Source organism: Zerene cesonia, chromosome 1 (genome assembly GCF_012273895.1).
Source record: "Zerene cesonia ecotype Mississippi chromosome 1, Zerene_cesonia_1.1, whole genome shotgun sequence".
In the NCBI taxonomy this organism is placed as follows: domain Eukaryota; kingdom Metazoa; phylum Arthropoda; class Insecta; order Lepidoptera; family Pieridae; genus Zerene; species Zerene cesonia.
In genome coordinates this window covers 8359388-8374685 of record NC_052102.1, presented here as the reverse complement: position 1 = coordinate 8374685, position 15298 = coordinate 8359388, and the positions used below count along the sequence as shown (strand labels likewise).

The following is a 15298-nucleotide window of genomic DNA, read 5'->3' as shown; positions in this document are numbered from 1 at the left end:
TCACAACAAATGTTTGTGGAATTGTATGCGAGGCATTGTAATTGTTTAAATTTTGTTAAGACATAAACCCTTGAAAAGTGTTATAATTACGCATATTTACTTGTGAATATGTACTTTAAATTAACTTTTTCTAAATGTAATCGTAGGTAATTGTTGCCACATATTGAATGAAACTTTCAGAAAGCAATTTGCTCTCGCATTTATCACGTAACAAAATGCATAGAATAGAAGCCGAAGCGTCATAATGTCAAACGTTCTAGTGTGAGAATTGTTGAATATTCTCGTTGAGAGCTCTTTAGAAAACCGCCCCATTGCGTGTCCCTTTCCACGAAACTCCATTCATATTCCCCGCGTTTTCCATACACAATATTGCGACTTTGTGAGGCTGCACGCTTCTCAAGTCTCCAAATAGTCCATTGACGAGCGTCGAGCAAATTCGCTATAGCGAATTAACACTATTCACGAGAAGTTTTGAAAGAGGACTACTCTCATACAATTTGGTGGCATTCAAAGATTCACTCCTTAGCTAGCTCGATGAATACCTTTGTGGAAAATGTTCTATATTTTAGTTTGAGCACGAGTGAAGAACTAATTTCAAGAAAATACATGGAATTTTTGATTTTCCATTTTAAATATAATTTATTTAAACGATGGATGTTTGAAGCGTATCATGTTTTTTTGTTGATAATTTTATTATCTGAATCCGATTCAGTCGATATTGAGGTAAATTAATTGCAGGCAGGCATTTAATATAAACTAAAAAGATATTCCCTTTGTATTCCAAGGAATTTGAATGTATTTATAAAAATATTATGTACATCGTTATAAGCTTTTTTCTGTATTGTTTTGTAATAATAATCATTGCAAATTCACTTAACATTAAACGCAATAGAAAAAATTAAACACTGACTATTAAACTTTATACGCGCAGAATTAGTTTCTTGTTACACTAAATTGATGCCTACCCTCAATGCTGCAGACTCAACACCAAATTACCGAGTCATTAAGTAACCCTCGTGCAGCAAGGAACAATTAACTTCGCGACAATACTGTAGCATTGTAAAGCTATCGTTCTAACAGTTGTTGCAGGCGCTTCTGAAAGAAGGCGAGCCCAGAACAAAAGATGGCCCAATTGTGTTACCAGCCACTTTCTCTCTCTCTCTCTCACTCGCTAAATTGGAATTAATACAATAGAAGAGTCAAATATGAATGTTCCATAACGATTTTAAAACAAATAAAATTCATAACGATTTTATAGTAATTAAAACCTAAACATAGAGATTTTCTTTTAAAAATAAAGAGTTTATTTTTGAAGCAAAAAGTTGAAATCGATATGTCATTGTTGCTTCTTATATAACAAGGAATGGTACAGTCTACATTTTCTATTGGTACTTATAAGGGCGAAAGTGTATTTATTACTAACGATCTGCCCCGGCTTCGCCCGTGGTACATGTTTCAGTCATGCATGAATGAATGTGAATGCATGCATTCAAGGATCACTTGAAAAAAACGGTTGTCGCGGTAAAAACGTCTTAATTCTGTCCAGTAGTTCTTGAAATCAGCGCTTTCAAACAAACAAATTTTTCAGCTATTATATTACTAGGAGGTCGTCCCGGCTCCGCCCGGATATCCTATTCCTGTGTGCATTTAATCGGGATAAAAAGTATCGTATCACCCAAGTCAGCCGTCTGAATACCAAATTTCCTCAAAATCCGTTCAGTGATTGCAGCGTTATAGACGGACAAACATTCGAACAAAAAAAATCACATTTATAATATTAGTATGATAGTGTGATTATTAACAAACCAAACTATTAGTAATCAATATATGATTAGCAGACTTCCTAATTAATGGCTTGCTTGCTTCATTGACCGCCTCCTTGGTACAGTGGTTAACTTGTGAGCGTAGAACCGGGGGTCCTGGGTTCGATTCCCGGTGGAGACGCACAAAAAAAACGTCTAGCAGGACACAGAAGGCTGATCACCTACTTGTCGATAAAAAATCGATCAGTGAAACAGATGTATATCATCTGCCCCATATCCCAGTAGAGGACACGGGACTTTACTTTTGCTTCATTGGGTTGTTGTTAAGGCACAAGGAAGGTTCTTATGGGAAGGTAATACGTACCACGGGTGGAGCTTGGCCGGGCCGTTAATGCTTTATTGGCACAAACATATACCTGGTAATACTAAGTTTATATAAAAGTTATTAAGAAATTTACTATTTCTATTATCCAATAGTACGAATCCAATAGTCAATATCCAATAGTCATATTAATATGTCTGAAGATCCATTGTAAAAATGATCACTGCAGTTGCCGTATATTTGTGTGTTGTCCTAACTGGTTTTGAATTAAAAAAACAATAGCTTATTCAGGAGTGATGATTTATATATTACTAGCTGACCGGGCAAACGCTGTACTGCCTTACTCTTATCATTTAGGGGTATGAAATATCAATGTTGGCCGATTCTCAGAACTACCCGATATGTACACAAAACTCCAGCCATTTCGGCGGAGTAGGGTAACTTACATAGTGACACGAGACTATTACATATATAGAGCTATATTGATCCCTACATAAAAAAAGAAGTTCAAAATCTAAAATATACTTATTAAAATGAATGTAATTGGTACATATATAAATATGTAGTTTGTATACTATTAAACTCTCGGTCTGGCAGGACACAGAAGGCTGATCACCTACTTGTCCCTAAAGAAAATCGATCAGTGAAACGGATGTACATCATCTGCCCCATACCCCACTAGGGGACACGGGACTTCACTTTATACTATTAAACTCCTGGAATCTATTCCTAGAAGTTCCTTTTCTTCCTAATAATCTCTTCTTGTGTTATAAATGCGAAATTATCTTTGTCTATCTGGCTTTTCTTCATGTTTGAGGCCTGAAAAAAGGCATCAGATAGTTTTTATCCTGGAAATCTTAGGGGAACGGAAACTATGCGGGTAAAACAACGGGATTCTTTTCCTATGACAACTCTTAATGACAACTAGTTTTTAAAAGAAACGTCAAAAAGTACACTTGGGTGCATCTTAGGAGAAGTCCGTTACATATCAGCGGATATATTGATAATCAAGAAGTTTGTAAGAAAGGTTTGGCGATTTCGAAGAAGATTCTATTGGAGAGTGTGGAAGCGACACATGCTCCAATATATCGTAATATCCGTATTTCACAGACTGCACATAATTGTGCTATACCGAATGTAACATTCGGTAATTATTATGAAGGACCATCCGTGGACTATCCTAATGGCGACACTCGCTCGCAACTTGTCTTTGCCAAATTTATAAAATTATAATCTGTTACACATTATGACAACTGACTGCCAACCTCATATTTTTATCTGTCACAATCATCATCTGTAATACGTTACTGTTATAAAAATACGAACTGTTATTTAATTATAAATGTTGAAATAATTATGTTAATCATCGAAAGCTTGACCATGTCAGTATTTAATTGCAGCGTGTAAAAATGCCTTTTCGGTTCAAAAAACCTCCATGTGATACCACGTACGTAGAGCAGCTTGAACCCGACAATACTTCGAAGGGTTTGGATATAAAATGTTGCTTGAAGGCGGGTGTATTCGCAGTCATATTAATTGCTCAGCTAGCATGCTTCTTTATTTTCTTCTGGCAACGAGGTCCACCATAAACTGTATAGTTCTGTGTAGTTTATATTAAATAGATTGTACTTTACGTTAGTTTTATTTAATTTTAGTTATAAAGTTAATTATCAAATACAACAAGTGCTCCTGACTCACAAATGTGGCAGATTATTCTTATAGTTTCCTTTGTCGGCGTTATATACATAAGTGAATTTAGATAGCAATCTAAGATTCACGGCAAAAATTGTACCTACCTGGATTAATACCTAATAGGACAGTCGTGGTTCAGTGTTTAGCTCATATTGATTTGTCAATTTGTCTGTTAATTATTCATGCACATTACCATTGCTCATATGAATGAAAAATGTGAAGACATCGGCGTGTTCAAACGCCAAAAAATTTGGCCCTATAATTGCTCTGATCACGATGAAATAAAATAGGCATCTAACAATGATTTAACAAGAAAGTTCTTAAAATTTTGTATATTTTATGATTAACTCTTTTTCATATAAAATTATCATCGTCTCGTCTATTTTCCACAGGCACAATGACATAACTTAATCGTAAATTGAATATTTCTTAACCCTGGTTTCCAATATGAATCTGATGAGTGCTGTATCGGGCTAATAAGCTCACGAGTTCGATTTTAAGCCTTGAATGTCAATAGGTACGGGAGGAAACGTGGTGTAATCACGCTTGCTGCTTCCAATTTTGCTCTATTCAACCGATCGCGTTCGCGACTCGCTTCGAAGACCTATTTTGCTTTACGCAATAACGCGCCTCATTTTTGTGGTGGATGGAGGTTCCAAATCAAACATTTTTCATGGCGCTATGCTTGATTAGCGGTTCATTAATTAGTGGGTGCTAGGTATAAGATATACGCAAAGGATGTTGAGATAATGCTTTCCATGATATATGTGTAAATATTATACCTTTATTACGCATCTATCTAGGATTCTATTCATGTGAGAAATAACAAAGTTATTGTCGAGTAAACATTGTTATTTTTGCGGTGGCCGGTGCGTATATAATATGACTCGTAACAATAAAACAACCTTTACAATATTGTCACATTTCAATACAATAACTATTTCGATTTATATTTTGTGTTTGATTGAAATGGAAGTGTAGGGCAATTTCATATTTTATCTCCTATTTTTCCTTATGATCAAAAACGAGATTACAAGCTATTATTATATAAAACGATGTCTTTTTCTACAATGGCAACACTGCGCAACCCGCAATATCTTTGATTCCCGCCTTTTGTACAGCTGATAAAAGCGACACTTCGCGCCCATCTGGTTGAATGCACCCATTATACCAACACAAAAGTGGATATTACAAACAAAACAATCGCTATCATTACCGCGGGGAACAAACGTAAATTTTGCCAACAACGAAATCGTAATAACATTTTAAAAGTACTCAATTCAATAACTCAATGAATAGGCACTGTAATGTTTTATAGTATGGCTGTAACTTACAAGTGCCTAGGTAAATTACCGCACGTACCTAACAGTCATATTATTTTGACTTTATAAAACAGTAGTGAAAAGAATTACTAATGTTATGCTGAGCCTTTTTGTCGTTAAATTGCATATATTATAATATGTTTTTTCCATCAATACTAAATTTTACTCATTTCTTACCTTACCTTTCTTGTATGACTTTGTGTCTTGAAGTAATCTCCATAAAACGCCTCAAGCATTTCTCTGTAAAATTTACTGTTGTCGGAAACTATTCCGAATATATATTGATTAGTATCAAAACAACAAAAATTACATATTTTCTAGAATTAGATACAGCTATTTATATTCTCTTAAAATTTAAACAAGGTTGTTTGAATTGTCTGTGCCCCATTCATAATCATTTGATTTTTAAATGCGTCGCGTATGTACGAACATACAATATTAGGTATGCTATATTTTAATGTTAACTAAAGAAAATTACGAATCAATGTTAACGAAAAAATCTATTACCTTAATATTCATCTGTAATCTAACTTTATCACACTTATGTTATCTGCGGTATAACCGACTATGGCTTGATTTTGACACGCTTTTAACGGACAGATTTTTTTCAAACTTACCAAGGAATGGTGACTACTCATGCAATATGTTTATTAATTTCTCTTGTTATCCTGATCAGGATCGTCATGATTAAATAAATTTCGTAGAGACAATGAGATTGATTTAGAAATTAAAGACTTTTTAACCCGTTAAACGCAATTGCAGGTGACCATGCTCGCTGTAGTGTTCCAAATGTCGGGTTATATAATATAATGAATAATTCTCGTTTAAAATCCGTTAAAAGTCTTTAAGTAAAATTGATTCAAATTTTTTGTCTTTTAAACTATATTTATTTTATCTGAGTATGTTTCGCTGGAGTACGCTGCGCTGTGCTATATTTTAGTATATAAAAATGGTCTTGTGGTGTTAACAATTTCTGAGCGTAGGACCAGGATAACGTACCGCGCAATTTGTAGGACAATATGTCTGTTAAATTACATGAATATTAACTAAGTAAAAAAAAAAAATCAGCTGGTTAGTAATCATTTATGATGACCTCGTTATCGATACATGTCGGAAAGAGGGGACTCTTTGATCAAACCATAGATTTTGTAGGACAAATATTTTTTCGAATAATTTAGATAATTGTCTTGAGATTTAACAAAAAAAAATTCAGTTAGTAATAAATATTTGAGAATCATCAAATCAACATATTTTAACCTTGCTACCTCTGTTAGCTACCACAATCGAAAGTTTCCTACCGGAAATTATTGGGCGTCTCATCAAAATAAAGCTACTCACGGATTATTAGCTTGATAGTAATCAAGTGCAAAAATGGGCGATGGATCCTGGACTATTTAGTATAACAAGTACAATCAATTACCTAGCTACCAATTATGGGAAATCGTTTAAAGTTTTGAACCATTTCATAATTCAATCGGAAGCCTTAGCCCTTAACCAATAAGTTATAAGTCACAGCCAACACTACTGAAGGATAGCCGTTCTGGTACAGATAACATAATACTATACGTTTTTGCTATTATAGTGGGTATAATTTACTAGTACATAGTAAGGGTTTGAAATGTTAAAGGTTTCATCATCAGCCCATACATGTTCCCACTGCTGGGACACAGGCCTCCTATGAGGGTTCAGGCCATAATCCAAAGGTTAAAGGTTTAATATTAGTTAATAACTAGCTGCGCCCCGTGGTTTCATCTGCGTAACTCGTAAGTCCCTATCCCGTTGGAGAATTGGGATAAAAAATTGCCTACATGTTTTCCAGGTTTCCAGCTGTCTATGTACCAAATATCATTGCAATCGGTTCAGTAGTTTTTGCAAGAGCAGCAAACACACACATCCTTACAAACTTTCGCATTTATAATATTAGTAGGATTGATACTAAATTTAGGTATTTAATATTTCTGAATTCTTGCGATTTGCGGGCTGTAAAAGGCTATTTTTTTAATTTGATTAAATAATTTATGCTCTCCAAGTTAGCCATAAACCTACCACGTTGGTAGAAAAAATTATAAAGATTGAGAAACACATATTTGCTTCCGCCTCATATGTATGTATATGTTACTCTACTCTATTACCCACATAAGTAAGGCAGTAAACTGTTTATCCTACTATCCTTCCTACTAATATCATAAAGGCGAAAGTTGTTGTATGTTTTTGTGTGAAAGAGTTGTTACTCTTTCACACAAGAACTACTGAACCGATTGCAATGAAATTTGGTACGTAGATAGCTGGACAACTGGAATAACATATAGACGACTTTTTATCCCGATATTCCTACGGGATACGGACTTACGCGAGTGAAATCGCGGGGCGCAGCTCGTATTTCATTACAAAAAAAATGTTACAGAATACCAATGGCTAAATCACATGATTAGTTTTCCCAACTTTAGATCCAACCTTTGACGCCAACGCTTGAGGCAAGTTGGCGAGCTCAAACTTTTTAAAAGCGCCATCTATACTCATCCAATGCAAGTAACCTTCTGTTAAATTCTATTTCAAAACACCTTTAAACAACCCGCAATAGATGGCTCTGTACCACATTTTTATTTCGTAGATTACTTTGATAGATGGCGCTATGGTGCGGCGTAGTATAGAGTTAGAGACGCTTCGAACAGATGGCGGGTTACAAAGTTCAATCTATTAGTCTTGTTTGTGACACAACGTGACACATAATTTCTATATACCGAGACATTCAGGAAAGAGAATTAAACTTCTTGCAATTTCCACTTAGTTGTTACATGAAGTTTTCGGCAACCCTCATTATTATATTTATTTCTTTTCTTACCATACGCCCAGGCGGTTTCTTTTTGCATACGCCCCATGCATTAATTGAAACATTTGTCCGTAATGTTTTGGATAAGTTAAATAGATCATTTGATTCATAAATATTGGGATAAACAATAAGTCATAATCAACCCACTTAATAAGTATATAACATGTTCCCACTGCTATGAGGGTCTCTTACTTATCTTATTTAAGATCGATTATAAGTCCGCGGTCTTTGCCAATGAACTATCACTGTTTTTAAACAATTAGTACACCGGACAAATATGTAAAGTAAATTTCATTATTTATAATAAAATTATTTTCCTGTTTGATTCATAAATTCATTTCATGGCCCGCCAATAGTAAAGGAAGAGATTTACCTATATATCTTAGAATTTTAAACTAGAAAAGTACAATTTATATTTACATTTTTATTTTACTTAAGAAAACAGTATCAATGATAATCATTAATATCACCTGTATAATGGTATGTAATGAGTAATGACCCAATTTAAACGGACAGATTTAGTTCAAACTTGCCAATACAATAATTTCACGAGTTTGCTAACGTATGTGAAAGCGAGACCATATATTTGTTGATTCTATCAATTAAGCGTGTTTTTAACCGTTTTTTTAATTAGACCACAGATAACATAATACAGATTTAGGCAATTAATACCTTTAGAAATGCATAGCTGATGTATCGAAAATCACAAATGAGTTTAATACTCATTCGTGGTTTTCCAGTAAAAATGTATATAATAAGTACACTATTACACTCAAGATATGAAAGAAAAACAACGACCTTCTAGTGATTAATCTGAACATATTATGTACACAAGGCCGTGTCGTAAATTCTTAGCGACACATTGTCTGACAGCATGTGTATTTTTAAACTAACTACATAATGCATATTAAATAAAAACAATTTAGAACGTTCAAATATATGCACAATCTTCTTTATTCACCCAGAACGTTCAATTTTGGCAGAGTGCCTGTCTTACATTTGGAAAACGTGACGATAATCACATGCTTGGCTAAAAAGTACGAGTTTATTTCTGTATGTATTTAACGAACATTGTTTGTTTACATTCCGTTGCTATAGACCTACGTGAATCATAATTATGCGAAGTGGATTGCATAATCGTAAGCTTTGATTTACCTTGTACGTTACATAAAGATAGGCTGGGTACACTGAGGGCGACTGCATAATAAAACAACAATTTACATATAAAAATATTTATTAAAAACATTTTGGTAACATTTAATAAGAACACTTAGGTAAAAATAAATCGACCTCAAAATCATTTCAAAAGAACAGCCTGGACTGGAAGTTCACGGAGGAAGCCGGAACAGCAAAAAACTAAAATAAATAAAACAATGATAACACTCTAGGCAGAAGTCTAATTGACAACCAGAATTAAGGCATCGCAAGAATAATTATTTAAGTACGATAAAATACCTACGGCTATTATTATAATTACAACAAATAAAACGCCTAACGTCTATTCGTTCAGTAAGTCCGCGCGGCGCCGTGCGGACATCGCGGCCGCGCGACTCTGTACAGTCTCTTGGCAGGGAACTTATCAGAGTATTATTGCCACTAACATTATTTCACTCGCGAGACATTTCGCTTGCCACTACGCCGTAATTATACAACTACTAAATACTAAAAACATCCCAATTATACGAAGCTATGTTAAAATTTTACCTAACTAATAATATTAACATCTTCGGCTAATTTGATACTAGAATGATATAACATCCTCTCATATTGTACTCTTAACATTACGCTTGATTAAAAAATAAGTGAGGAATTAACATGTTACACATAATATTGCAAGCATTACTGAGATTGTGCAAGTTACGTGACAATTTACATGTATTTTGAAACTTAGTGTTAAGGATGGAAAATTGCTTATACTGAAGTTATCGGGGATGGAAGGACCTCGGCCGAGGCCTTACAAAAAGCTACATTAAAGGAACAGTCCATAAAGATTAAATTACGAGCATTGGCACTTTCAATATTAAATCTTAATTACACTCTCGAAATAGCACTGCATATTAACCAACTTAAAAACTAAATTCAGATCAGTCATTTATGATATCACATCAAAATAAACAGGGAAAATACATATGTGCTAATAGTTTGGATATATTATAATATATATTATATTCTTTTTAAAAGAGGTATTAATTTTCTTAATGGGTACTAAAATATTGAGCTCTGCGTCGCTCGCGACGCACTATATCACCACAATACGAGAACAACATTAAACCAATAAAAGATTTGGTACTTGGAGTTTGTCTCCTCGATAATTCTATTTCGCTAAACCTACATAATGCTTATCAGATATATGTAATACCGGCGAAGCGCGCTTCTGCCTCCACGGCGACCCAAGGCCGCATGCAGGCTTCCGACCCGCTTCGCCTTAACCCTTCAATCCCCATACAATTTTCATTATAAAAATACTGTCATTTGACTACAGTTCGATGAGAAAAAATATTTATCATAAATACAAATGAACAATAGATAAACTACATCACACTATATAATAATATCATGTATATGATTTGACTAAACAAAATAAAATGCATAAAATTGAAATGATTAAAACATTGTAAAAATATTTGACACTTAGCAATGGAAGGTACTAAATTTGATATTACATGAAAAAAAAAAAAAATAACTCATTCAAATAAATAAATAGCACAACAACCAAAATATTTGGCAATGCGGATTAAATAAACATTAACAACTATACCCTCGGCTGCTAACTTAACACAAAATTGGAATGCAAATATTGCATCGCACCTTGGCCTTGCTCGATGTAGGGCTCGGGCTGGCAAGTGGCCGCTCGCTGGGCCAATCATACAACTAACTTAACGTCCATTACAAGAGCTACTGTATAAAATGTGCGTATCGCTCCCAATACATTACTTTGCACTACATTCGATTTAAGTTTTGTCACATAACATTATTGTATTAACTTAAAATATTCTGAATGCAACATCTGATTTACAATAACCGTAACGTTCAATTTGTATGTGTGTGTGACTGAGCAGTTAGCACACTAGATTGACTAATACATATACACAAGCTTTGAGTGTATTTTGATTGAGGAAACATATCATTTGTTAGGCAAATTATATTCATTAGCTGCATTCTGAGATCCATGCTATTATGTTCAGTCGAGATGCACTGAATCATAATTATATTAAATTAAAATTTTGTAAATTATTCACTTATTTGATTACAACTTATTTAGTTCATAGCCCAGCAATAGAAGAGGAAGAAAGTATAATATAATATTGATGACTCAAAACAATAATAAACGATAATAAAAAGATAAAGCAATTGATAAAATGCAATGTATACTTGGACTGATAAAACGCTGACTTTAAAATGATTTAACTACTGGAAACAATCATGTTATGAAATAATTGTAAATTTTTGTGGATGTTGGTCCCTTCCAGACAATTGCCAAACCTCACAGCGAATTAACAATGCTATAAAGAAAATTTTTTGAAAACTACATCTGTATTGTCACATATCAACATTTTTTATAAAAATAACTTTGTGTGAAATATGTCAACATTATCATGTACAAACACTCCAGTTCCAATTTAAAGCTGTTCACAACATAGCAGAACCAAAGTTGCACAGAAGGACAGTATCAATTGTTAATAGTTATAGTTAGTATAAACATGTTACAATTTACTTACACATAGTTTACGAGACTCACACTATTAAATATCTTGACTAAGATAAAGAGACCATGGATATTACAAATTATATATGCTTTTACATAGAGATATTTACCAGTCTGTTAACGACACTTACTATAATTTCACTAGAACCCAGCATCTGGGCACATCAATGACTTAAAACATTTTAAAACGGTCTGTAACAACTACTAATACCTTAGGACATCTAATCACTGTTAAAATTTGTGATGATATGCACTGATAACCCATTTGACTTTGATTTACATGGGCTCGTCATATTTTAAATGAGTTGAAGCTTTCACACTGAGTAAATAGGAAGAAGATAGGGAGACATCAAGATTGTATCCACTAGATTATGCCATTACTATTATAATGTAATGCACGGACGGTACAACAAACAAACACCAATAATTAGACCTTATAATTAACCTACAGCTTGGCTTAAATTCGTGCCTTCTCGCTCTATCGTTCGGGTTAACGAGAAGCAGACTTTTGGTTTAAACAATGTCGATAATATCGAAAATGACTGTGGAATATATCAAATCCATAAATTAGCTCTAGGAGACTCTACAGTAGTATTTACAAAACAATATTTAAATAAAAACTATTATGATTTAATGGTGGGAATAGCTCATATAAAGTCTAGAATTTAAATATTGCTTCCATAAATCCAATATTTCACCATCTTCAACAATTAGATTGAAGTCACCAATTCATACAAATTGTATATTCCAACAATTTATAGAAAATATAATTTGAAATATTAAATAATTAAATTCTTTGGACAATAAATTATTAAAATTTCTAAGAGGAACTAATGTAGTTTACTAATAGTATAATAAAATTAATAATTTTCTGTCTTTAAAATAACTTATGATATGGAATTTGAGGTTTGAGTAATGATCCCTGTGGATCTAAAATGCCGATTTCATATTTGTAGGTCATATCATTAACATAATAAATATATAAAATAACCTTAACATTATCACACAATCAAATAAGTTAAAACAAAAAAATGATGAAAACATATATGCATCGTCACGCGCTTATAGAATTTGTCAAAAATTGCTTTGTTTAAATTAAGATCACAGTTTTAAGTCACATTTAAAATGTAATTCTAGTTTCACGGACGATTAGCATATACATATTCCACAGTCATCCATTGCAGCATAGACTCATCAAGACAACATAATGGTATATATATATTAGGAATGTCAAAACCAGCAAGTTTAGTTTAAAGGAAGGAATACTAATTACAAACATTCACTTAAAATTATAATTATTATAGTTTAGAGGCATTCCCTGGCAAATAGCTAAAGACAGGTCGTCACAAAAAATATTAATATTTTCAACTAAAATTGCTGGTTTATTGTCAAAAGGTGGTAGGAGCACCATTTTGTGACTGCACCAAATAGTATCTTGATGTGTTCTAGTTGCATTTTGTTCGGAATTTATGTTGACTCATGGTTTTGTTAATCAGTGGCAGCTACGACCCATGAGAAGCCGCAGTCGCGACAGGAGTCTTTTACATACTGTGTGCGTGTCCCATATGGCCCCAGGCGGTGATATTGAGAGCGATTAGCGAAAAACAGTGCAGGGTTGTTGGGAGGCAGCACTGTCGCACGGTAGTTCCATCGAGGGTCAGTGAGATTGGCCATTAAATTTAGAATGTCACGGCCCCCACATACTACTTTGACATCCTGTTTTCTTTCTTTTGGACGTGGCTGTGGTTGCACCACCGCATCAAATAATTTCTGAAATGGTATAATTTAGTGTCATATAAAGACGTCGTTTATAGTAACCATAAATCACATTAAAACATTTAATTTCATTTGTTGATTGACGAAATTGGCAGTAGCAATTGTTTACGCATATGGATTAATTATATATTCGAACATATGAATACATCAAAATTTCTATAGTTGACAAAGTTATTATCGTGTCAAACATCACATAAGGTCTACCGAAATCTTTCCATTATCATACGTCAATTGTACACAACATTGATAGCATAAGACGTTCGCCATTACGGAATATTATGAAAATAGAGAGGTCAAGGCCAGGACGAACGCAAACAAAAAAGCATAATAATAAAATTAACTCACCTTCTCTGTAGTTTGAGGACTAGATGGCAAAGAGTCGTTATTTACAGACTCTGATTTAAGAGAAACCAATGAGCCGATACCGCTAGATTCACTGGATAGAGACGGGCTAGGGCTCGTTTGAGACTTTGATAGGCCCGCTATGTCTATGATATGGCTGAAAGAATTGAAATTCTCTGTCTCCAATCCCGCTAGAGGTAGTGCAACTGTTAAAGCCATGTCTGAAAGACAAAAATATCAGTTGAATTTCGTTTACACGTGCATTAAACGCCACTGCGTGCTACTACAGCTATGTTGACAGAATCCACCGCGCCAAATTTTTCCGCTCACAATACAGCCTTTTTATCATAACATTTAACTCCAATCGTCATGAGACTAAAAATAATAACAATAAACACTACGATATAACAAATACAATAATTACCGAAAAGCGCAATTCCCAAAACGTACAAGCCTCGACGTAGCGAAAAGAGATCGAACATTTACGAAGTGAAGTTGGTTACATTACAATATTATCTCGCGTTTGCGTGTGCGTGATGTAGTTTAGCGGGCGGCAAACGGAAGTTACGATCGTCGGTAAAACAGTTTATTACGCAGCAAACGAAGAAAATTTTAAGTAAATAATTAAAAGCATTTGTAATGCAAATTTATTTGCTATTTGAAATAACCAATTTAATTTCACACTAGTATCATAATGATTTCTTATTATGTTACAGAGAAAAATTATGTAATGTTGGTATTTACGCTAGCGCCATCTATTGAAAGTAAAATAAACTAGCTGCAACTCTCTTCTGTTCACAGCTCCAAATCACAAAGTGGCATCAATGTTCCACGCAAACACGATAGATGGCGTTGTACGGAAGTAACGTAAATATCTCAAAATAATTTATTTTTATATATTACTAGCTGCACGCTCCGGCTCCGTGTGGGTAGTCGGGTAGTAGTATTTATCGTAATTGAAATAATATAAACTATCCTATCTTTTAAGCTGGATCAAACAGCATATGGTGTGCATGCGTGTGTTTGGTTATAGTAGGATATAAAATTACGTAAAAAAAATTTGGTTCACTGAAAAATTGAAATATTATTCATATAGCAGTTCATATAGTATTTGCCGTATTAATTATATATAAGGGTACCTACAATATAGATAATATACAAACCAGATATGTTAATTTTTATGTATTACTGAAAATTGATATAGTGTCAATTGGTAAATTGCACAAATGAAGAAACGAAAAATTCAGGCAATAAATTATAGACCTGCAATACTTTTACAACTACAAAAATTATCATTATGTGCTAATTAGGACAACAATCGACAACTTCTCTTGAGGATTGTACATTTATCTGTTAACATAATAAAGTTTTGTTATTTATACTATTCAAAGTATTATATTACTTGTGGTAGAGTATGGTAATAAGTATATTTAATTTTAGCTTTCCGCACGCGGATTCACCCGCCTTTTGAAAGGAAAAAATAGTAAATAGTCCCATTTTTGGTATTCCAGGATAAATTTCAATATCATTCTCAGATGTTATACT

The 15298-nt window shown here is 33.7% G+C and overlaps 1 protein-coding gene and 1 long non-coding RNA gene across 2 annotated transcripts in view; one reads left to right on the top strand and one right to left on the bottom strand.

Annotated features, from left to right (window-relative positions):
• The window catches only part of LOC119839696, a 210987-nt gene that overhangs the window by 18230 nt on the left and 177459 nt on the right, over positions 1-15298 (top strand). The window lies entirely within an intron of this gene.
• LOC119839686 lies at positions 9146-14327 on the bottom strand. Its single transcript, XM_038366107.1, has 3 exons — positions 14178-14327; positions 13757-13974; positions 9146-13405 (listed from the first exon to the last, which is right to left on the bottom strand). Exons 1-3 carry the CDS (start codon positions 14233-14235, stop codon positions 13124-13126), a joined length of 558 nt encoding a protein of 185 aa, XP_038222035.1. The 5' UTR covers positions 14236-14327; the 3' UTR covers positions 9146-13123.

Excerpts from the sequence above, each read along its gene's own strand:
- LOC119839686 (XM_038366107.1), bottom strand. The coding sequence starts at position 14,235 with ATGTTCGATCTCTTTTCGCTACGTCGAGGCTTGTACGTTTTGGGAATT. Across the intron at positions 13,975-14,177 it reads TTTGGGAATTGCGCTTTTCG|ACATGGCTTTAACAGTTGCA; the intron begins GTAATTATTGTA and ends TTTGTCTTTCAG. Across the intron at positions 13,406-13,756 it reads GTCCTCAAACTACAGAGAAG|AAATTATTTGATGCGGTGGT; the intron begins GTGAGTTAATTT and ends ATACCATTTCAG.